The sequence below is a fragment of the Panulirus ornatus genome, chromosome 12, assembly GCF_036320965.1.
Source record: "Panulirus ornatus isolate Po-2019 chromosome 12, ASM3632096v1, whole genome shotgun sequence".
NCBI lineage: Eukaryota > Metazoa > Arthropoda > Malacostraca > Decapoda > Palinuridae > Panulirus > Panulirus ornatus.
Window position 1 is genome coordinate 30403466 of NC_092235.1, and position 26210 is coordinate 30429675.

A 26210-nucleotide genomic window follows, 5' to 3' on the forward strand; every position below is an offset into this window, starting at 1 on the left:
AAGGTTCAGAGCCATCATCCTCAATCGCCTATCCTTTTTCCTCCCTTGCATATCTGATGGACTCCAGCACAGATTTTTAGCATTTAAGGCCTAAACTTTCACAGGCAAATAACAGAGGGCAACTCCCTACAAGCAGCAAGGCTCTCCGATTATCCAAAAAAAAAATTGAAATTTCAGTACACCTCAAATGTCTGCTTTTAAAAATTACTGCCTTGAAAGAGTTGGGCAATGTCTCCCCTTTTGATTCCACCCCTAAGGGTGTATGAATGAGGTCACCATGAAAAGGTGGGGTGAGACTTGCATACTCAAAAAAAACATAGTATCCCCTCAAGGCAGTGAATTCTCTTTTCACTTCTCTTTTCCCAATGAGCTCTCAACTCAAGTAGCAGAACCTCCTAAACTCATTGGTTACAATACGAACACTATACAGTAATTAATTTGTTTTGCAGAAACAAAATAAAGCACCATCACAAAATGTTTGTGTGTTCCTTTTTCTTCGAAGTTTGATCATTCCCTTTTGTGACATGAAGATAATGTCTGTACTAAGTCAGTTTCAAATAAGTAGTTTTGGTGCACAGATTCAAGAGAAACCCCAGATGTATGAATTACACTTATCCATGAAATACAGCTGAAAAGACAAGATTTACTATCATATAAACACACCTGATGTTATCATGTTTTACTTGTGTTCACTATTTTTTTCAGAGGCAAGTGCATTTCAATCAATATATTCTTTTTTTCATACTTTTTGCCATTTCCAGCATTAGCAAGGTAGTGTTAAGAACAGGGGACTGAGCCTTTACAGGAATATCCTCAATTGGCCCCCTTCTCTGTACCTTCTTTTGGAAAATTAAAACGAGAGGGGAGGACTTCCAGCCCCCACTCCCACTTCAATCAATATATGAATAAAAATAAATATCCCATAAAAGTCTTTTCGTTCAACTTACCTGAAAAGTTACTTTATTTAAGCAACAGTTTTTTCCACATGATCTTTCTTGCTGAACATTGATTTACTTTTCTATGCTAGCTGAGACAGAACAGATGAGAGCTTATCTCTTTGGTGAGTATAGATTCCACAACTCCAATAATAACATGAGCTTATTCTTGAATTCCACTTCTTTACTATTAACTATTAATTATCAACATTTATATTCATTACTTTCAGTAAGAAATTATGATCTTACTTTCCTGCCATCTTTGCAGTTCTAGTGGGGCTGCTTCATCCTCTTGCTATGTGTGGAAGTCTCCAGTTTTTTGCCTTCTGACTGTATTCTTTGCTTTTCTCCTCTTCATTGGATTTATCACACATGATAAATATCCCCCTGAATTCCACCATACTTTTAAGATTCTTGGCTTTACTCAGTTTTTCCTGGATTGATGACTTCAACTCAAGTGTAACAATAACAGGAACCCCCTCTACATCTTAGCTATAACCACTTATTATTCCCTTTTTCTTTTTCTTTTTTTTTTTCTCTTTGTCGCTGTCTCCTGCGATTGCGAGGTAGCGCAAGGAAACAGACGAAAGAAATGGCCCAACCCCCCCCCATACACATGTATATACATACGTCCACACACGCAAATATACATACCTACACAGCTTTCCATGGTTTACCCCAGATGCTTCACATGCCCTGATTCAATCCACTGACAGCACGTCAACCCCAGTATACCACATCGATCCAATTCACTCTATTCCTTGCCTTCCTTTCACCCTCCTGCATGTTCAGGCCCCGATCACACAAAATCTTTTTCACTCCATCTTTCCACCTCCAATTTGGTCTCCCTCTTCTCCTCGTTCCCTCCACCTCCGACACATATATTCTCTTGGTTAATCTTTCCTCACTCATTCTCTCCATGTGCCCAAACCATTTCAAAACACCCTCTTCTGCTCTCTCAACCACGCTCTTTTTATTTCCACACAACTCTCTTACCCTTACATTACTTACTCGATCAAACCACCTCACACCACACATTGTCCTCAAACATCTCATTTCCAGCACATCCATCCTCCTACGCACAACTCTATCCATAGCCCACGCCTCGCAACCATACAACATTGTTGGAACCACTATTCCTTCAAACATACCCATTTTTGCTTTCCGAGATAATGCTCTCGACTTCCACACATTCTTCAAGGCTCCCAGGATTTTCGCCCCCTCCCCCACCCTATGATCCACTTCCGCTTCCATGGTTCCATCTGCTGCCAGATCCACTCCCAGATATCTAAAACACTTTACTTCCTCCAGTTTTTCTCCATTCAAACTTACCTCCCAATTGACTTGACCCTCAACCTTACTGTACCTAATAACCTTGCTCTTATTCACATTTACTCTTAACTTTCTTCTTTCACACACTTTACCAAACTCAGTCACCAGCTTCTGCAGTTTCTCACATGAATCAGCCACCAGTGCTGTATCATCAGCGAACAACAACTGACTCACTTCCCAAGCTCTCTCATCCCCAACAGACTTCATACTTGCCCCTCTTTCCAAAACTCTTGCATTTACCTCCCTAACAACCCCATCCACACACAAATTAAACAACCATGGAGACATCACACACCCCTGCCGCAAACCTACATTCACTGAGAACCAATCACTTTCCTCTCTTCCTACACGTACACATGCCTTACATCCTCGATAAAAACTTTTCACTGCTTCTAACAACTTGCCTGCCACACCATATATTCTTAATACCTTCCATAGAACATCTCTATCAACTCTAGCATATGCCTTCTTCAGATCCATAAATGCTACATACAAATCCATTTGCTTTTCTAAGTATTTCTCACATACATTCTTCAAAGCAATCACCTGATCCACACATCCTCTACCACTTCTGAAACCACACTGCTCTTCCCCAATCTGATGCTCTGTACATGCCTTCACCCTCTCAGTCAATACCCTCCCACATAATTTACCAGGAATACTCAACAAACTTATACCTCTGTAATTTGAGCACTCACTCTTATCCCCTTTGCCTTTGTACAATGGCACTATGCACGCATTCTGCCAATCCTCAGGCACCTCACCATGAGTCATACATACATTAAATAACCTTACCAACCAGTCAATAATACAGTCACCCCCTTTTTTAATAAATTCCACTGCAATACCATCCAAACCTGCTGCCTTGCTGGCTTTCATCTTCCGCAAAGCTTTTACTACCTCTTCTCTGTTTACCAAATCATTTTCCCTAACCCTCTCACTTTGCACACCACCTCGACCAAAACACCCTTAATCATGGATATCACTTCTGGCAGTCCTTATAGACTCCTGCAATCTTTTAACGTGCATTTCATACTTTTCTCCCTCTCTTCCTCATGTGTTTGATATTCCAGGTCAAAAATACTTGGTGACTATGTCTGTCAACCTCTTGCTTTACTAATCTTTCTAATGTTGATGCCACCCACTTTTTGAATAGATCCTTCAGCATGGTAGCAACTCCTGCGCCTTCCTTTTGCCCTCCTGCCACTTTGTCTTGTACATGTCCCAATCATTTGCACTCCTTCCTTATATGTATCACCTATGCACCTCTTTTTTCTTCACTAGCAACTTTGTCATCCCAACACTTACTACCCTCTCTCATCTGCCCATCTCCCATCTTCTGAACACACACACTTCTATTGCACATGCCAGCACTGCTTCCCTGAAAATCTCCCATTCCCTTGATTCATTAACTCTCACCTTTTGCCATTGTAAACCCATTCTTTCCTAGTGTTTTTTAACATTCATCTCTTTTCCAAGCTCCCTTACTCTCACCACCCTCTCTCTACTCACTCAAATCATTTCCTCTTTTCCAAAAACCTATACAATTCTTTATCACTTCTTCCACCAGGTACTCATCAGACATTCCACAAGCTGCCTTGCTAAACACAGTCATATCTAAGAGTCTCCGTTCTGCATGCCTATCAATAGATATCCAATCTAATAATGCCCTCTTACCATCTTTCCTATATACCCACATATACTTATGGATGTCCCTCAAACAAAATATTCCCAATCACCACTCCTTTTTTAGCACAAAACTGAGCAAGCTGTTCACTATTCTTATTCAGTATATCAGATACCCCATACCCCTTACACCCTCAACTTCCACATTGGTTCCCAATGAATGCTGGTTTGCAACAGGAGAGTGTGATGTCTCCGTGGTTGTTTAATATGTTTATGGATGGGGTGGTTAGAGAGGTGAATGCAAGAGTTTTCAAGAGAGGAGCAAATATACAGTCTGTTGTGGATGGGAGGGCTTGGAAAGTGAGTCATTTGTTCGCTGATGATACAGCACTGGTGGCTGATTCAGGTGAGAAACTGCAGAAGTTGGTGAGTGAGTTTGGTAAAGTGTGTAAAAGAAGAGAGGTGAGAGTAAATGTGAATAAGAGCAAGATTATTAGGTTCAATAGGGTTGAGGGACAAGTTACTTGGGAGGTAAGTTTGAATGGAGAAAAACTGGAGGAAGTGAAGTGTTTTAGATATCTGGGAGTGGACGTAGCAGCAGATGGAACAATGGAAGTGGAAGTGAGTCACAGGGTGGGGGAGGGGGCAAAGGTTCTGGGAGCATTGAAGAATGTATGGAAGGCAAAAATGTTATCTCAGAGAGCAAAAATGAGCATGTTTGAAAGAATAGTGGTTCCAATAATGTTATATGGTTGCGACACATGGGCTATAGATAGGGTAGAACGGAGGAGGGTGGATGTGTTGGAAGTGAGATGTTTGAGGTCAATATGTGGTGTGAGGTGGTTTGATTGAGTAACTGATGAAGGGTAAGAGACATGTGTGGTAAAAAAATGAGTGTGGTTGAGAGAGTAGAAGAAGGTGTATTGAAATGGTTTAGTCACATGGGTAGAATGAGTGAGGAAAGATTGACAAAGAGGATATATGTGTCAGAGGTATAGCGAACAAGGAGAAGTGGGAGACCAAATTGAAGGTGGAAGGATGGAGTGAAAAAGATTTTGAGTAATCGGGGCCTGTACATACAGGAGGGTGAAAGGAGTGCAAGGAATAGAGAAAATCTGAATGATGTGGCATACCAAGGTTGATGTGCTATCAATGGATTGAACCAGGGCATGTGAAGCATCTGGGGTAAACCATGGAAAATTTCTGTGGAGCCTGGATGTGGAAAGGGAGATGTAGTTTCGGTGCATTACACATGACAGCTAGAAACTGAGTGTGAACGAATGCGGCCTTTGTTGTGTTTTTCTAGCGCTACCTCGCACGTGCGGAGGGAGGGGGGTGCTATTTCATATGTGTCGGTGTGGTGACAGGAATGGATGAAGGCAGTAAGTATGAATGTGTACACGTGTATATATTTATATGTCTGTGTATATATATGTACGTATATGTTGAAATGTATAGGGATATATATGTATGTGTTTGTGTGTGTGTGTGTGTGTGTGTGTGTGTGTGTTTACATATATACATGTATATGTGGGTGGCTTGGGCCATTCTTTTGTCTGTTTCTTTGAGCTACCTCACTAACACAGGAGACCGACTAAGTATAGTCCCTCCCCCGACTAAAAGGGGAGGGAGCAGGGGGCTGGAAATCCTCCCCTCTCGTTTTTTTTTAATTTTCCAAAAGAAGGAACAGAGAATTGGGCCAGGTGAGGGTATACCCTCAAAGGCCCACTCCTCTGTTCTTAACACTACCTCGCTAATGCGGGAAATGGCGAATAGTTTGAAAGAAAGAAAATATATATATATATACATATATATATATATATATATATATATATATATATATATATATATATATATATATATATATTATCCCTGGGGATAGGGGAGAAAGAATACTTCCCAAGTATTCCCTGCGTGTCGTAGAAGGCGACTAAAAGGGGAGGGAGCGGGGGGCTGGAAATCCTCCCCTCTCAATTTTTTTTTTTTTAATTTTCCAAAAGAAGGAACAGAGAAGGGGGCCAGGTGAGGATATTCCCTCAGTGGCCCAGTTCTCTGTTCTTAACGCTACTTCGCTAACGCGGGAAATGGCAAATAGTTTGAAAAAAAAAAAAAAAAATATATATATATATATATATATATATATATATATATATATATATATATATATATATATATCATACAAAGCTCCATCAGCCAGGATCGAACCTGGGACCCCTTGTGCAAGAGGCAGGCATGCTAACTGCTAGGCTAAGGGACTGTATAATAGGAAACAACTATTCGAAATACTAAGTACTCGAGTACCCTTCGTCTCACTATGGTGAGCAACGGGGTCTATCGGTTGTTTCCGAACAGAACACATAGCCAGCTGAGAGCGTTTTACCGAACCTGACTGTACAACGCAGTTATATGAATACGAATAAAGTGTACATGAACGCGCACCTTCATAGAACATACAAAGCTCCATCAGCCAGGATCGAACCTGGGACCCCTTGTGCAAGAGGCAGGCATGCTAACCGCTAGGCTAAGGGACTGTATAATAGGAAACAACTATTCGAAATACTAAGTACTCGAATACCCTTCGTCTCACTATAGTGAGCAACGGGGTCTATCGGTTGTTTCCGAACAGAACACATAGCCAGCTGAGAGCGTTTTACCGAACCTGACTGTACAATGCGGAGTTATATGAATATGAATAAAGTGTATATGAACGCGCACCTTCATAGAGAAGGCATATGATAGAGTTGATAGAGATGCTCTGTGGAAGGTATTAAGAATATATGGTGTGGGAGGAAAGTTGTTAGAAGCAGTGAAAAGTTTTTATCGAGGATGTAAGGCATGTGTACGTGTAGGAAGAGAGGAAAGTGATTGGTTCTCAGTGAATGTAGGTCTGCAGCAGGGGTGTGTGATGTCTCCATGGTTGTTCAATTTGTTTATGGATGGGGTTGTTAGGGAGGTAAATGCAAGAGTTTTGGAAAGAGGGGCAAGTATGAAGTCAGTTGGGGATGAGAGAGCTTGGGAAGTGAGTCAGTTGTTGTTCGCTGATGATACAGCGCTGGTGGCTGATTCATGTGAGAAACTGCAGAAGCTGGTGACTGAGTTTGGTAAAGTGTGTGCAAGAAGAAAGTTAAGAGTAAATGTGAATAAGAGCAAGGTTATTAGGTACAGTAGGGTTGAGGGTCAAGTCAATTGGGAGGTGAGTTTGAATGGAGAAAAACTGGAGGAAGTGAAGTGTTTTAGAGATCTGGGAGTGGATCTGGCAGCGGATGGAACCATGGAAGCGGAAGTGGATCATAGGGTGGGGGAGGGGGCGAAAATTCTGGGGGCCTTGAAGAATGTGTGGAAGTCGAGAACATTATCTCGGAAAGCAAAAATGGGTATGTTTGAAGGAATAGTGGTTCCAACAATGTTGTATGGTTGCGAGGCGTGGGCTATGGATAGAGTTGTGCGCAGGAGGATGGATGTGCTGGAAATGAGATGTCTGAGGACAATGTGTGGTGTGAGGTGGTTTGATCGAGTGAGTAACGTAAGGGTAAGAGAGATGTGTGGAAATAAAAAGAGCGTGGTTGAGAGAGCAGAAGAGGGTGTTTTGAAGTGGTTTGGGCACATGGAGAGAATGAGTGAGGAAAGATTGACCAAGAGGATATATGTGTCGGAGGTGGAGGGAACGAGGAGAAGAGGGAGACCAAATTGGAGGTGGAAAGATGGAGTGAAAAAGATTTTGTGTGATTGGGGCCTGAACATGCAGGAGGGTGAAAGGAGGACAAGGAATAGAGTGAATTGGAGCGATGTGGTATACCGGGGTTGACGCGCTGTCAGTGGATTGAATCAAGGCATGTGAAGCGTCTGTCGTAAACCATGGAAAGCTGTGTAGGTATGTATATTTGCGTGTGTGGAGGTATGTATATACATGTGTATGGGGGGGTTGGGCCATTTCTTTCGTCTGTTTCCTTGCGCTACCTCGCAAACGCGGGTGACAGCGACAAAGTATAATAAAAAAAAACCTTCATAGAACATACAAAGCTCCATCAGCCATGATCGAACCTGGGACCCCTTGTGCAAGAGGCAGGCATGCTAACCGCTAGGCTAAGGAACTGTATAATAGGAAACAACTATTCGAAATACTAAGTACTCGAATACCCTTCGTCTCACTATGGTGAGCAACAGGGTCTATCGGTTGTTTCCAAACAAAAAACATAGCCAGCTGAGAGCGTTTTACCGAACCTGACTGTACAACGTGGAGTTATATGAATACGAATAAAGTGTATATGAATGCGCACCTTCATAGAACATACAAAGCTCCATCAGCCAGGATCGAACCTGGGACCCCTTGTGCAAGAGGCAGGCATGCTAACCGCTAGGCTAAGGGACTGTATAATAGGAAACAACTATTCGAAATACTAAGTACTCGAATACCCTTCGTCTCACTATGGTGAGCAACGGGGTCTATCGGTTGTTTCTGAACAGAATACATAGCCAGCTGAAAGCATTTTACCGAACCTGACTGTACAATGCGGAGTTATATGAATACAAATAAAGTGTACATGAACGCGCACCTTCATAGAACATACAAAGCTCCATCAGCCAGGATCGAACCTGGGACCCCTTGTGCAAGAGGCAGGCATGCTAACCACTAGGCTAAGGGACTGTATAATAGGAAACAACTATTCGAAATACTAAGTACTCGAATACCCTTCGTCTCACTATGGTGAGCAACGGGGTCTATCGGTTGTTTCCGAACAGAACACATAGCCAGCTGAGAGCGTTTTACCGAGCCTGACTGTACAACGCGGAGTTATATGAATACGAATAAAGTGTATATGAACGCGCACCTTCATAGAACATACAAAGCTCCATCAGCCACGATCGAACCTGGGACCCCTTGTGCAAGAGGCAGGCATGCTAACCGCTAGGCTAAGGGACTGTATAATAGGAAACAACTATTCGAAATACTAAGTACTCGAATACCCTTCATCTCACTATGGTGAGCAACGGGGTCTATCGGTTGTTTCTGAACAGAACACATAGAACATACAAAGCTCCATCAGCCACGATCGAACCTGAGACCCCTTGTGCAAGAGGCAGGCATGTTCTATGAAGGTGCGCGTTCATATACACTTTATTCGTATTCATATAACTCCGCGTTGTACAGTCAGGTTCGGTAAAACGCTCTCAGCTGGCTATGCGTTCTATTTGGAAACAACCGATAGACCCGTTGCTCACCATAGTGAGATGAAGGGTATTCGAGTACTTAGTATTTCGAATAGTTGTTTCCTATCATACAGTCCCTTAGCCTAGCGGTTAGCATGCCTGCCTCTTGCACAAGGGGTCCCAGGTTCGATCCTGGCTGATGGAGCTTTGTATTTTCTATGAAGGTGCGCGTTCATATACACTTTATTCGTATTTATATATAGAGAGGACGGGAGCGGGGGGCCAGAAATCCTCCCCTCCTTGTATTAACTTTCTAAAATGGGAAACAGAAGGAGTCACATGGGGAGTGCTCATCCTCCTCGAAGGCTCAGAGTGGGGTGCCTAAATGTGTGTGGATGTAACCAAGATGTGAAAAAAGGAGAGATAGGTAGTATGTTTGAGGAAAGGAACCTGGATGTTTTGGCTCTGAGTGAAACAAAGCTCAAGGGTAAAGGGGAAGAGTGGTTTGGGAATGTCTGGGGAGTAAAGTCAGGGGTTAGTGAGAGGACAAGAGCAAGGGAAGGAGTAGCAATACTCCTGAAACACGAGTTGTGGGAGTATGTGAGAGAATGTAAGAAAGTAAATTCTCGATTAATATGGGTAAAACTGAAAGTTGATGGAGAGAGGTGGGTGATTATTGGTGCATATGCACATGGGCATGAGAAGAAAGATCATGAGAGGCAAGTGTTTTGGGAGCAGCTGAATGAGTGTGTTAGTGGTTTTGATGCACGAGACCGGGTTATAGTGATGGGTGATTTGAATGCAAAGGTGAGTAATGTGGCAGTTGAGGGAATAATTGGTATACATGGGGTGTTCAGTGTTGTAAATGGAAATGGTGAAGAGCTTGTAGATTTATGTGCTGAAAAAGGACTGATGATTGGGAATACCTGGTTTAAAAAGCGAGATATACATAAGTATACTTATGTAAGTAGGAGAGATAGCCAGAGAGCGTTATTGGATTACGTGTTAATTGACAGGCGTGCAAAAGAGAGACTTTTGGATGTTAATGTGCTGAGAGGTGCAACTGGAGGGATGTCTGATCATTATCTTGTGGAGGCTAAGGTGAAGATTTGTATGGGTTTTTGGAAAAGAAGAGTGAATGTTGGGGTGAAGAGGGTGGTGAGAGTAAGTGAGCTTGGGAAGGAGACCTGTGTGAGGAAGTACCAGGAGAGATTGAGTACAGAATGGAAAAAGGTGAGAACAATGGAAGTAAGGGGAGTGGGGGAGGAATGGGATGTATTTAGGGAAACAGTGATGGATTGCGCAAAAGATGCTTGTGGCATGAGAAGACTGGGAGGAGGGTTGATTAGAAAGGGTAGTGAGTGGTGGGATGAAGAAGTAAGAGTATTAGTGAAAGAGAAGAGAGAGGCATTTGGACGATTTTTGCAGGGAAAAAATGCAATTGAGTGGGAGATGTATAAAAGAAAGAGACAGGAGGTCAAGAGAAAGGTGCAAGAGGTGAAAAAAAGGGCAAATGAGAGTTGGGGTGAGACAGTATCATTAAATTTTAGGGAGAATAAAAAGATGTTCTGGAAGGAGGTAAATAAAGTGCGTAAGACAAGGGAGCAAATGGGAACTTCAGTGAAGGGCGCAAATGGGGAGGTGATAACAAGTAGTGGTGATGTGAGAAGATGGAGTGAGTATTTTGAAGGTTTGTTGAATGTGTTTGATGATAGAGTGGCAGATATAGGGTGTTTTGGTCGAGGTGGTGTGCAAAGTGAGAGGGTTACGGAAAATGATTTGGTAAACAGAGAAGAGGTAGTGAAAGCTTTGCGGAAGATGAAAGCCGGCAAGGCAGCAGGTTTGGATGGTATTGCAGTGGAATTTATTAAAAAAGGGGGTGACTGTATTGTTGACTGGTTGGTAAGGTTATTTAATGTATGTATGACTCATGGTGAGGTGCCTGAGGATTGGCGGAATGCATGCATAGTGCCATTGTACAAAGGCAAAGGGGATAAGAGTGAGTGCTCAAATTACAGAGGTATAAGTTTGTTGAGTATTCCTGGTAAATTATATGGGAGGGTATTGATTGAGAGGGTGAAGGCATGTACAGAGCATCAGATTGGGGAAGAGCAGTGTGGTTTCAGAAGTGGTAGAGGATGTGTGGATCAGGTGTTTGCTTTGAAGAATGTATGTGAGAAATACTTAGAAAAGCAAATGGATTTGTATGTAGCATTTATGGATCTGGAGAAGGCATATGATAGAGTTGATAGAGATGCTCTGTGGAAGGTATTAAGAATATATGGTGTGGGAGGAAAGTTGTTAGAAGCAGTGAAAAGTTTTTATCGAGGATGTAAGGCATGTGTACGTGTAGGAAGAGAGGAAAGTCATTGGTTCTCAGTGAATGTAGGTTTGCGGCAGGGGTGTGTGATGTCTCCATGGTTGTTTAATTTGTTTATGGATGGGGTTGTTAGGGAGGTAAATGCAAGAGTTTTGGAAAGAGGGGCAAGTATGAAGTCTGTTGGGGATGAGAGAGCTTGGGAAGTGAGTCAGTTGTTGTTCGCTGATGATACAGCGCTGGTGGCTGATTCATGTGAGAAACTGCAGAAGCTGGTGACTGAGTTTGGTAAAGTGTGTGCAAGAAGAAAGTTAAGAGTAAATGTGAATAAGAGCAAGGTTATTAGGTACAGTAGGGTTGAGGGTCAAGTCAATTGGGAGGTGAGTTTGAATGGAGAAAAACTGGAGGAAGTGAAGTGTTTTAGATATCTGGGAGTGGATCTGGCAGCGGATGGAACCATGGAAGCGGAAGTGGATCATAGGGTGGGGGAGGGGGCGAAAATTCTGGGGGCCTTGAAGAATGTGTGGAAGTCGAGACCATTATCTCGGAAAGCAAAAATGGGTATGTTTGAAGGAATAGTGGTTCCAACAATGTTGTATGGTTGCGAGGCATGGGATATGGATAGAGTTGTGCGCAGGAGGATGGATGTGCTGGAAATGAGATATTTGAGGACAATGTGTGGTGTGAGGTGGTTTGATCGAGTGAGTAACGTAAGGGTAAGAGAGATGTGCGGAAATAAAAAGAGCGTGGTTGAGAGAGCAGAAGAGGGTGTTTTGAAGTGGTTTGGGCACATGGAGAGAATGAGTGAGGAAAGATTGACCAAGAGGATATATGTGTCGGAGGTGGAGGGAACGAGGAGAAGAGGGAGACCAAATTGGAGGTGGAAAGATGGAGTGAAAAAGATTTTGTGTGATCGGGGCCTGAACATGCAGGAGGGTGAAAGGAGGGCAAGGAATAGAGTGAATTGGAGCGATGTGGTATACCGGGGTTGACGTGCTGTCAGTGGATTGAATCAAGGCATGTGAAGCGTCTGGGGTAAACCATGGAAAGCTGTGTAGGTATGTATATTTGCGTGTGTGGACGTATGTATATACATGTGTATGGGGGGGGGTTGGGCCATTTCTTTCATCTGTTTCCTTGCGCTACCTCGCAAATGCGGGAGACAGCGACAAAGTATAATAAAAAAATAATAAATATAAATATATATTATCCTTGGGGAGAGGGGAGAAAGAATACTTCCCACGCATTACCTGCGTGTCGTAGAAGGCAACTAAAAGAGGAGGGAGCGGGTGGCTGGAAACCCTCCCCTCTCTTGCTTTTTTTTTAATTTTCCAAAAGAAGGAACAGAGAAAGGGGTCAGATGAGGATATTCCCTCTAAGGCCCAGTTCTCTGTTCTTAACGCTACCTCGCTAACGCGGGAAATGGCAAATAGTATGAAAATACAAAGATGAAAGTAGAGAGCAAATGTGAAAACAAGCAAGGTTATTAGGTACAGTAGGGTTGAAGGTCAAGTCAATTGGGAGGTAAGTTTGAATGGAGAAAAACTGGAGGAAGTAAAGTGTTTTAGATATCTGGGAGTGGATTTGGCAGCGGACAGAACCATGGAAGTGGAAGTGAATCATAGGGTGGGGGAGGGGGCGAAAATTCTGGGAGCCTTGAAGAATGTGTGGAAGTGAAGAACATTATCTCGGAAAGCAAAAAGGGTATGCTTGAAGGAAAAGTGGTTCCAACAAAGTTGTATGGTTGCGAGGCGTGGGCTATGGATAGAGATGTGCGCAGGAGAGTGGATGTGCTGGAAATGAGATGTTTGAGGACAATATGTGGTGTGAGATGGTTTGATCGAGTAAGTAATAACAGGGTAAGAGAGATTTGTGGTAATAAAAAGAGGAATAGAGTGAATTGGGACGATGTGGTATACCGGGGTTGACGTGCTGTCAATGGATTGAACCAGGGCATGTGAAGCATCTGGGGTAAACCATTATTACATGACAGCTAGAGACTGAGTGTGAACGAATGGGGCCTTTGTTGTCTTTTCCTAGCGCTACCTCGCACACATGAGGGGGGAGGGGGTTGTTATTTCATATGTGGCGGGGTGGCGATGGGAATGAATAAAGGCAGACAGTATGAATTATGTACATGTGTATATATGTATATGTCTGTGTGTGTATATTTATGTATAAGTTGAGATGTATAGGTATGTATATTTGCGTGTGTGGACGTGTATGTATATACATGTGAATGTGGATGGGTTGGGCCATTCTTTCGTCTGTTTCCTTGTGGTACCTCGCTAACGCGGGAGACAGCAACAAAGCAAAATAGAATATATATATATATACATATATGATGTGATTGTTGCACGGGAGTGCACTTGGGAGCTTGTTGTGTTTCATTTTCCCCATGGACTCATAGAAAATCTTGATCATTCGCAAAATTGGGATCCTTTCCAATATATATATATATATATATATATATATATATATATATATATATATATATATATATCTTTTTTTTTGCTTTGTCGCTGTCTCCCGCGTTTGCGAGGTAGCGCAAGGAAACAGACGAAAGAAATGGCCCAACCCACCCCCATACACATGTATATACATACGTCCACACACGCAAATATACATACCTACACAGCTTTCCATGGTTTACCCCAGACGCTTCACATGCCCTGATTCAATCCACTGACAGCACGTCAACCCCGGTATACCACATCGATCCAATTCACTCTATTCCTTGCCCTCCTTTCACCCTCCTGCATGTTCAGGCCCCGATCACACAAAATCTTTTTCACTCCATCTTTCCACCTCCAATTTGGTCTCCCTCTTCTCCTCGTTCCCTCCACCTCCGACACATATATCCTCTTGGTCAATCTTTCCTCACTCATTCTCTCCATGTGACCAAACCACCCTCTGTGACCATGTGACCAAAACACCCTCTTCTGCTCTCTCAACCACGCTCTTTTTATTTCCACACATCTCTCTTACCCTTACGTTACTTACTCGATCAAACCACCTCACACCACACATTGTCCTCAAACATCTCATTTCCAGCACATCCATCCTCCTGCGCACAACTCTATCCATAGTCCACGCCTCGCAACCATACAACATTGTTGGAACCACTATTCCTTCAAACATACCCATTTTTGCTTTCCGAGATAATATATATATATATATATATATATATATATATATATATATATATATATATATATATATATATATATATATATATATATATATATTATCCCTGGGGATAGGGGAGAAAGAATACTTCCCACGTATTCCCTGCGTGTCGTAGAAGGCGACTAAAAGGGGAGGGAGCGGGGGGCTGCAAATGCTCCCCTCTCACTTTTTTTTTTTTTTTTTTTTTTAATTTTCCAAAAGAGGGAACAGAGAAGGGGTCCAGGTGAGGATATTCCCTCAAGGGCCCAGTCCTATGTTCTCAACGCTACCTCGCTAATGCGGGAAATGGCGAATAGTATGAAAGAAAGAAAAGATATATATATATATATATATATATACATATATGTATTTTGGTGCATTATACATGACAGCTAGAGACTGAGTGTGCGCTACCTCACTCACATGTGGAGGGAGGGGGATGTCATTTCATGTGTGGCGGGGTGGCGACGGGAATGAATAAGGACAGACAGTATGAGTTATGTACATTTGTAAATATGTATATGTCTGTGTGTGTATATACATGTATACGTTGAGATGTATAGGTATGTATATGTTGTTAGAAGCAGTGAAAAGTTTTTATTTATCGAGGATGTAAGGCATGTGTACGTGTAGGAAGAGAGGAAAGTGATTGGTTCTCAGTGAATGTAGGTTTGCGGCAGGGGTGTGTGATGTCTCCATGGTTGTTTAATTTGTTTATGGATGGGGTTGTTAGGGAGGTGAATGCAAGAGTTTTGGAAAGAGGGGCAAGTATGAAGTCTGTTGGGGATGAGAGAGCTTGGGAAGTGAGTCAGTTGTTGTTCGCTGATGATACAGCGCTGGTGGCTGATTCATGTGAGAAACTGCAGAAGCTGGTGACTGAGTTTGGTAAAGTGTGTGAAAGAAGAAAGTTAAGAGTAAATGTGAATAAGAGCAAGGTTATTAGGTACAGTAGGGTTGAGGGGTCAAGTCAATTGGGAGGTAAGTTTGAATGGAGAAAAACTGGAGGAAGTAAAGTGTTTTAGATATCTGGGAGTGGATAGAGTTGTGCGCAGGAGGATGGATGTCCTGGAAATGAGATGTTTGAGGACAATGTGTGGTGTGAGGTGGTTTGATCGAGTAAGTAATGTAAGGGTAAGAGAGATGTTTGGAAATAAAAAGAGCGTGGTTGAGAGAGCAGAAGAGGGTGTTTTGAAATGGTTTGGGCACATGGAGAGAATGAGTGAGGAAAGATTAACCAAGAGGATATATGTGTCGGAGGTGGAGGGAACGAAGAGAAGTGGGAGACCAAATTGGAGGTGGAAAGATGGAGTGAAAAAGGTTTTGTGTGATCGGGGCCTGAACATGCAGGAGGGTGAAAGGAGGGCAAGGAATAAAGTGAATTGGATCGATGTGGTATACCGGGGTTGACGTGCTGTCAGTGGGTTGAATCAGGGCATGTGAAGCGTCTGGGATAAACCATGGAAAGCTGTGTAGGTATGTATATTTGCGTGAGTGGACGTATGTATATACATGTGTATGGGGGTGGGTTGGGCCATTTCTTTCGTCTGTTTCCTTGCACTACCTCGCAAATGAGGGAGACAGCGACAAAGCAAGAAAAAAAAAAGTGCTGTGTGTGGACGTGTATGTATACACATGTGTATGGGGGTGGATTGGGCCATTTCTTTCGTCTGTTTCCTTGCGCTACCTCGCAAACGCGGGAGACAGCGACAAAGCAAGAAAAAAAAAATGTGCTGTGTGTGGACGTGTATGTATATCCATGTGAATGTGGGTGGGTTGGGCCATTCTTTCATCTATTTCCTAGCACTACCTTGCTAACGCGGGAGACAGTGACAAAGTAAAATATATATATATATATATATATATATATATATATATATATATATATATATATATATATATATATATATATTTATTTATTTTGCTTTGTCGCTGTCTCCCGCATTAGCGAGGTAGCGCAAGGAAACAGACGAAAGAATGGCCCAACCCACCCACATACACATGTATATACATACACATCCACACCCGCAAATATATATACCTATACATCTCAATGTATACATATATATACCCACACAGACATATACATATATACCCATGTACATAATTCACACTGTCTGCCTTTATTGATTCCCATCGCCACCCTACCACATATGGAATAACAACACCCTCCCCCCTCATGTGTGCGAGGTAGCGCTAGGAAAAGACAACAAAGGCCACATTTGCTCACAGTCTCTAGCTGTCATGTAATAATGCACCAAAACCACAGCTCCCTTTCCACATCCAGGCCCCACACAACTTTCCATGGTTTACCCCAGACGCTTCACATGCCCTGGTTCAATCCATTGACAGCACGTCGACCCCGGTATACCACATCATTCCAATTCACTCTATTCCTTGCACGCCTTTCACCCTCCTGCATGTTCAGGCCCCGATCACTCAAAATCTTTTTCACTCCATCTTTCCACCTCCAATTTGGTCTCCCACTTCTCCCCGTTCCCTCCACCTCTGACACATATATCCTTTTTCTCAATCTTTCCTCACTCATTCTCTGCATGTGACCAAACCATTTTAAAACACCCTCTTCTGCCACTCTTTTTATTACCACACATCTCTCTTACCCTATTATTACTTACTTGATCAAACCACCTCACACCACATACTGTCCTCAAACATCTCATTTCCAGCACACCCATCCTCCTGCGCACAACTCTATCCATAGTCCACGCCTCGCAACCATATAACATTGTTGGAACCACTATTCCTTCAAACATACCCATTTTTGCTTTCCGAGATAATGGTCTCGACTTCCACACATTCTTCAAGGCTCCCAGAATTTTCGCCCCCTCCCCCACCCTATGATTCACTTCCGCTTCCATGGTTCCATCCGCTGCCAAATTCACTTCCAGATACTTAAAACACTTCACTTCCTCCAGTTTTTCTCCATTCAAACTCACCTCCCAATTGACTTGACCCTCAAACCTACTGTACCTAATAACCTTGCTCTTATTCACATTTACTCTCAACTTTCTTCTTTCACACACTTTACCAAACTCAGTCACCAGCTTCTGCAGTTTCTCACATGAATCAGCCACCAGCACTGTATCATCAGCGAACAACAACTGACTCACTTCCCAAGCTCTCTCATCCACAACAGACTGCATACTTGCCCCTCTTTCCAAAACTCTTGCATTCACCTCCCTAACAACCCCATCCATAAACAAATTAAACAACCATGGAGACATTACACACCCCTGTCACAAACCTACATTCACTGAGAACCAATCACTTTCCTCTCTTCCTACACGTACACATGCCTTACATCCTCAATAAAAACTTTTCACTGCTTCTGACAACTTGCCTCCCACACCATATATCCTTAATACCTTCCACAGAGCATCTATCTATCAACTCTATCATATGCCTTCTCCAGATCCATAAATGCTACATCCAAATCCATTTGCTTTTCTAAGTATGTCTCACATACATTCTTCAAAGCAAACACCTGATCCACACATCCTCTACCACTTCGGAAACCACACTGCTCTTCCCCAATCTGATGCTCTGTGCATGCCTTCACCCTCTCAATCAATACCCTCCCATATAATTTACCAGGAATACTCAACAAACTTATACCTCTGTAATTTGAGCACTCACTCTAATCCCCTTTGCCTTTGTACAATAGCACTATGCAAGCATTCTGCAATCCTAAGGCACCTCACCATGAATCATACATACATAAAATAACCTTACCAACCAGTCAACAATATAGTCACCCCCTTTTTTTCATAAATTCCACTGCAATACCATCCTAAACCTGCTGCCTTGCCGGCTTTCATCTTCCGCAAAGCTTTTACTACCTCTTCTCTGTTTACCAAATTATCCTCCCTAACCCTCTCGCTTTGGACACCACCTCGACCAAAACACCCTATATCTGCCACTCTATCATCAAACACATTCAACAAACCTTCAAAATACTCACTCCATCTCCTTCTCACATCACCACTACTTGTTATCACCTCCCCATTAGCCCCCTTCACTGAAGTTCCCATTTGTTCCCTTGACTTGCACACTTTATTTACCTCCTTCCAAAACATCTTTTTATTCTCCCTAAAATTTAATGATACTCTCTCACCCCAACTCTCATTTGCCCTCTTTTTCACCTCTTGCACCTTTCTCTTGACCTCCTGCCTCTTTCTTGTATACATCACCCAGTCATTTGCATTATTTCCCTGCAAAAATCGTCCAAATGCCTCTCTCTTCTCTTTCACTAATAATCTTACTTCTTCATCCCACCACTCACTACTCTTTCTAATCTGCTCACCTCCCACGCTTCTCATGCCACAAGCATCTTTTGTGCAAGCCATCACTGCTTCCCTAAATACATCCCATTCCTCCCCCACTCCCCTTACCTCCTTTGTTCTCACCTTTTTCCATTCTGTACTCAGTCTCTCCTGGTACTTCCTCACACAAGTCTCCTTCCCAAGCTCACTTACTCTCATCACTCTCTTCATCCCAACATTCTCTCTTCTTTTCTGAAAACCTCTACAAATCTTCACCTTTGCCTCCACAAGATAATGATCAGACATCCCTCCAGTTGCACCTCTCAGCATATTACCATCCAAAAGTCTCTCTTTCGCGCACCTATCAATTAACACATAATCCAATAACGCTCTCTGGCCATCTCTCCTACTTACATACGTATACTTATGTATATCTCTCTTTTTAAACCAGGTATTCCCAATCACCAATCCTTTTTCAACACATAAATCTACAAGCTCTTCACCATTTCCATTTACAACACTGAACACCCCATGTATACCAATTATTCCCTCAACTGCCACATTACTCACCTTTGCATTCAAATCACCCATCACTATAACCTGGTCTCGTGCATCAAAACCACTAACACACTCATTCAGCTGCTCCCAAAACACTTGCCTCTCATGATCTTTCTTCTCATGCCCATGTGCATATGCACCAATAATCACCCATCTCTCTGCATCAACTTTCAGTTTTACCCATATCAATCTAAGTTTACTTTCTTACACTCTATCACATACTCCCACCACTCCTGTTTCAGGAGTAGTGCTACTCCTTCCCTTGCTCTTGTCCTCTCACTAACCCCTGACTTTACTCCCAAGTCATTCCCAAACCACTCTTCCCCTTTACCCTTGAGCTTCGTTTCACTCTCATGTGTAATGCATTGAAACCACAGCTCCCTATCCACATCAGGACCCACAGGCCTTTCTATGGTTTAGCTCAGATGTTTCACATGCCCTGGTTCAGTCCATTGACAGCACGGCGACCCTGGTATACCACATCGTTCCAATTCACTCTAGTGTTTGCATGCCTCTCATCCTCCTGTATGATCAGGGCCCCAATCACCTTCTGCCGTGACAGCAAGGAAGCACCAGGAACAGACGAAAAAATGGCCACATCACATATCTATTCCCTAACTGTCTTGTGTAATGCACCGAAACCACAGCTATTCCTGGAAATGCATGTGGCTCTGAAAATCTTGGCAGGGACCAGCCAACAGAAAAAAAGAACATGGAAACTAAAAGAAGTTTCCTGGTATCTTAAATAAAATCCACACAACAGATATATTCCCCTTGCAAAACGATATAACACTGCACTGGCATGTGGCCCTACACAAATTCCTGAGAGAAATGTCATATATTCCAAAATACTTGGTGATCTTCAGAATTATGAAATAGTCAGCCTTTGTGGCTTGGCAGCTTGTGGAATGAAGATGAAATCATTTGATGGTGGTTGCCAATTGAAAAGGTATTTGAAAACAAGCTGTCACTCCAGCTACTCTCTCGGTGGTTTGCAAAGGGTGAGAGGCATAAACCTCACCAAAATATAAGATGGAGGCTTCTAATCCAGGAGATCCATGGAGACATCTCATCAGCTCATGTAACACTTGACTCTGGAAAGATAAAATCAAACCAAATGAGGATGTTACTAACATGAGTTTAGTAAAATCCAGTTTAGGTGTATGAGAGGGTGCTGCCAGGGAGCAGAATGACATCCATTGTGATGTACAGTTATCCACTGGGTCTACAGATAACTTACTCTTATATGAAACATGTGGCATTCCTGGGGTAGTAGGAATAACCAAGCTTAGCATGCTCTCTTGCAGTGTCTGTGAATCAAATTTCAGAGAGCAACTGAAGGATATGGGGGAACCTCACCTGTTCTCCACGTCGGCAAGAGTCAGGCATCTCTAAGCTGATATACATAGGAGGCATTGCAGAGTACTGAAAAGAGTAAAAAAAAAAATTGAAACTAATTAGAAACAAAAACCAAGCATATCAAATAAGATTTTTTTTTTTCTGCTTTGTCGCTGTCTCCCGCGTTTGCGAGGTAGCGCAAGGAAACAGACAAAAGAAATGGCCCAACCCACCCCCATACACATGTATATACATACGTCCACACACGCAAATATACATACCTACACAGCTTTCCATGGTTTACCCCAGATGCTTCACATGCCCTGATTCAATCCACTGACAGCACGTCAACCCCGGTATACCACATCGATCCAATTCACTCTATTCCTTGCCCTCCTTTCACCCTCCTGCATGTTCAGGCCCCAATCACACAAAATCTTTTTCACTCCATCTTTCCACCTCCAATTTGGTCTCCCACTTCTCGTTCCCTCCACCTCCGACACATATATCCTCTTGGTCAATCTTTCCTCACTCATTCTCTCCATGTGCCCAAACCATTTCAAAACACCCTCTTCTGCTCTCTCAACCACGCTCTTTTTATTTCCACACATCTCTCTTACCCTTACGTTATATATAAAAGAATATATATAGATACATAGCATATATATTCTTGTCATATTTGTTCTGTTTCCTACATTAGCATAGTAGCACCAAGAACAAGAAAAGAAAGATCACAACCCAGTTGGAACTTTTGAAGAGGATAAGCACTCCCCACTTGGCTCCTTCCAGTTCCATTTCTTTTAGATGTTGAAATATATAAAGAAGGGGTTCTAGCCCAGTTCCTATCCTTATTAGTCATCTTCTATGATATGCTGGGAATACGAGGATAAAATTCTTTCTCCCCTACCCCAGGGATAACATATCATGCATATTTACCCTGAATATGGAGCAATGTGGTATAAAGGCATCAATATGCAGTCAATGGACTGAACTAGGATATGTGAAGCAACCTTGGTAAACCATAGAAAGGTCTGTGAGGACTGGCTATGGATTAGGAGCAGTGGTTTCAGTGAATTAATATATGACAGCTGAAGAATGAACGTGAACAGATATGATCTTTCTTCAACTGTTGCTTGTGATATCTCCTTATCTCAAGAAACAGTGATCACGTATGAAAGAAATCATAAGATCTATATTTACACAACATGACTTCAGAACCAACCACCCCAACACCGAGCTACACACTGACCTTACACAAAATCTCCTAGATGGGTTCAACCAACCACAGGCCCCCTTTCACACAGTACTAATAGCAATAGATATAAACAAACCATTTGACACTAATCCCCAACACATCCTCACACAATATATACATGACATCATCCTCAACATCAATGACATCATTGCTATATATTCATATTTATATTTATCATACTTTGTCGCTGCCTCCCGCGTTACTGAGGTAGCACAAGGAAACAAACGAAAGAATGGCCCAACCCACCAATAGAAACATCTATATACACACGCGCCCACACACGCAAATATACATAGCTGTACATTTCAACATATACAGACATATACATACACAGACATATACATATACACACATGTACATATTTATACTTGCTGCTTTCATCCACTCCTGTCGCCACCCTGCCACACATGAAATAGCACCCCCTTCCCCTGTGCATGTGCGAGGTAGCACTAGGAAAAGACAACAAAGCCCATATACATTCACACTCAGTTTCTAGCTGTCATGTGTAATGCATCAAAACCACAGCTCCCTTTCCACACCCAGGACCTACAAAACTTTCCATGATTTACCCCAGATGCTTCACGTGCCCTGGTTCAATCCACTGACAGCACGTCGACCCTGGTATACAACATCGTTCCAATTCACTCTATTCATTGCAAGCCTTTCACCCTCCTGTATGTTCAGGCCCCAATCACTCAAAATCTTTTTCATTCCATTCTTCCACCTCCAAGTTGGTCTCCCACTTCTCCTCATTCCCTCCACCCCTGACACATATATCCTCTTTGTCAATCTTTCCTCACTCATTTTCTCCATGTGCCAAACCATTTCAAAACACCCTCTTTTGTTCTCTCAACCACTCTTTTTATTACCACACATCTCTCTTACCCTTTCATTACTTACTCGATCAAACCACCTCACACCACATTTTGTCCTCAAACATCTCATTTCCAACACATCCACCCTCCTCCGCACAACCCTATCTATAGAATGCAACTCACAACCATATAACATTTCTGAAACCAATATTCCCAGATAACACTTTCACCTTTCATACAATCTTCAACGCCCCCAGAACCTTGGCCCCCTCCCCCACCCTGTGACTCACTTCCGCTTCCATGGTTCCATGCACTGCTAAATCCACTCCCAGATAACCAAAACGCTTCACTTCCTCCAGTTTTTCTTCATTCAAACTTATCTCCCAATTGACTTGTCCCTCAACCCTACTGTACCTAATAACCTTGCTCTTATTCACATTCACTCTCAGCTTTCTTCTTTCACACACTTTACTAAACTCAGTCACCAGCTTCTGCAGTTTCTCACCCGAATCAGCCACCAGTGCTGTATCATCAGAGAACAACAACTGACTCACTTTCCAAGCTCTCTCACCCACAAAAGACTACATACTTGCCCCTCTCTCCAAAACTCTTGCATTTACCTCCCTAACAACACCATCCATAAACATATTAAACAACTATGGAGACATCATACACCGCTGTCGCAAACCAACATTCACTGGGAACCAACCATTTTCCCCTCTTTCTACTCGTACACATGCCTTACATCCTTGATAAAAACTTTCCACTGCTTCTATCAACTTACCTCCCACACCATATACTCTTAATACCTTCCACAGAGAATCTCTATCAACTCTATCATATACCTTCTCCAGAACCCTAAATGCTACATACAAATTCATTTGTTTTTCGAAGTATTTCTCACATACATTCTTCAAAGCAAACATCTGATCTACACATCCTCTACCACTTCTGAAACCACACTCCTCTTCCCCAGTCTGATGCGTTGTACATGCCCTCACCCTTTCAATCAATACCCTCCCATATACTTTCCCAGGAATACTCAACAAACTTATACCTCTGTAATATGAACGCTCACCTTTATCCCCTTTGCCTTTGTACAATGGCACTATGCATGCATTCTGCCAATCCTCAGGCACTTCACCATGAACCATACATACATTGAATATCCTTACCAACCAGTCAACAACAGTCACCCTCTTTTTTAATAGATTCCACTACAATACCATCCAAACCCGCCACCTTGCCAGCTTTCAACTTCCGCAAAGCTTTCACTACCTCTTCTCTGTTTACCAAACCGTTCTCCCTAATGCTCTCACTTTGCACACCACCTCGACCAAAACACCCTATAACTGCCACTCTATCATCAAACACATTCAACAAACCTTCAAAATACTCACTCCATATCCTTCTCACTTCACCATTACCTGCTATTACCTCCCCATTAGCCCCCTTCACCAATGTTCCCATGTGTTTTCATGTCTTAACACTTTATTCACCTTCCAAAACATTTTTTTATTCTCCAAAAAGTTTAATGATACTCTCACCCCAACTCTCATTTGCCCTCTTTTTCACCTCTTGCACCTTTCTCTTGACCTCCTGCCTCTTTCTTCGTGCAAGGGTTGAAAAAGAGGGCAAATGAGAGTTGGTGCAAGAAAGTATCATTAAACTTTAGGGAGAATTAAAAGATGTTTAGGAAGTAAGTAAATAACTCGCATAAGACAACAGAACAAATGGGAACATCGATGAAGGGGCCAAGTGGGGAAGTAATAACAGGTAGTGATTAAGTGAGATGGAGATGGAGTGAGTGTTTTGAAGGTTTGTTGAATGTGTTTGATGATAGAGTGGCAGATATAGGTTGTTTTGGTCAAGGTGGTGTGCGAAGTGCAAAGATCAGGGAGAATGGTTTGGTGGTTTGGTTAAGAGAGAAGAGATGGTGAAAGCTTTGCGGAAGATGAAATTCGACAAGGCAGCAGGTTTGGATGGTACTGCAGTAGAATTCATTACAAAAGGGGAGATGACTGTGTTGTAGATTGGTAGGCAAGGATATTCAATGTATGTATGGATCATGGTAAAGTGCCTGAGGATTGGCAGAATGTTTGCATAGTGCCATTATACAAAGGCAAAGGGAATAAAGGTGAGTGTTCAAACTACAGCGGCATAAGTTTGTTGAGTATTCCTGGGAAATTATATGGGAGGATATTAACTGAGAGGGTGAAGGCAAGTACAGAGCATCAAAATGGGGAAGAGCAGTGTGGTTTCAGAAATGGTAGAGGATGTATAGATCAAGTGTTTTTGAAGAATGTGTGTGAGAAATACTTAGAAAAAAGATGGATTTGTATGTAGCATTTATGGATCTGGAGAAGATATATGATTGGGTTGATAAAGATGCTTTATGAATGGTCTTAAGGGTATATAGTGTGGGAGGTAAGTTGCTAGAAGCAGTGAAAAGTTCTTACCAACGATGTAAGTCCTGAGTAGGAGTATGAAGAGGGGAGAGAGATTGGTTTCCAGTGAAGGTCAGTCTGCGGCAGGGGTGTGTGATGTCCCCATGAAAGTTTAATTTGTTTATGGATAGGGTGGTTAGGGAGGTTAATGCAAGAGTTTTGGAGAGAGGGGAGAGTATGCAGTCTGTTAGGGATGTGAGGGCCTGGGAAGTGAGTCAGTTGTTGTTATGATACAGATCTGGTGGCTGATTTGAGTGTGAAACTGCAGATGTTGGAGACAGAGTTTGGAAAAGTGTAAGAAAGGAGAAAGTTGAGAGTAAATGTGAATAAGCATGGTTATTAGGTTCAGTAGAGTTGAGGGACAAGTTAATTGGGATGTAAGTTTGAATGGAGAAAAATTGGAGATGGTGAAGTGCTTTGGATATCTGGGAGTGGACTTAGCAGTGAATGGAACCAAGGAAATGGAAGTGTCACAGGGTGGAGGAGGGAGCAAAGGTTCTGGGAGCAATGAAGAATGTGGGGAAGAAGAGAACATTATCTCAGAGAGCAAAAATAGGTATGTTTGAAAGAATAGTAGTTCCAACACTGGTATGTGGTTGTGAGGCACGGGCTATAGAGAGGGTTGTACAGAGGAGGGTGGATGTGTTGGAAATGAAATGCTTGAGGACAATATATGGTGTGAGGTGGACTGATCGGGTAGGTAATGAAAGGGTAAGAGAGATGAGTGGAAATAAAAAGCGTGGTTGAGAGAGCAGAAAAAGGGTGTGTTGAAATGGTTTGGAGATATGCAGAGAATGAGTAAGGAAAGACTGACAAAGGGGATAAACGTGTCAGAGGTGTAGGGAACAAGGAGAAGCAGGAGACCAAACTGGAGGTGGAAAGATGGAGTGAAAAAGATTTTGAGTGATCAGGGTCTGAACATAGAGGAGGGTGAGAGGTGTGCAAGGAACAGAGTGAATTGGAACGATCTGGTATACCAGGGTTGACGTAC

The 26210-nt window shown here is 42.6% G+C and overlaps 1 protein-coding gene across 1 annotated transcript in view; it reads right to left on the minus strand.

Annotated features, from left to right (window-relative positions):
- Positions 1-26210, minus strand: part of LOC139751996 (CD109 antigen-like) — a 364823-nt gene that overhangs the window by 137542 nt on the left and 201071 nt on the right. Inside the window, exon 18 of the mRNA XM_071667757.1 lies at positions 20724-20789. Coding sequence (XP_071523858.1) covers positions 20724-20789 — 66 coding nt within the window. The remainder of the gene's footprint in view (positions 1-20723; positions 20790-26210) is intronic.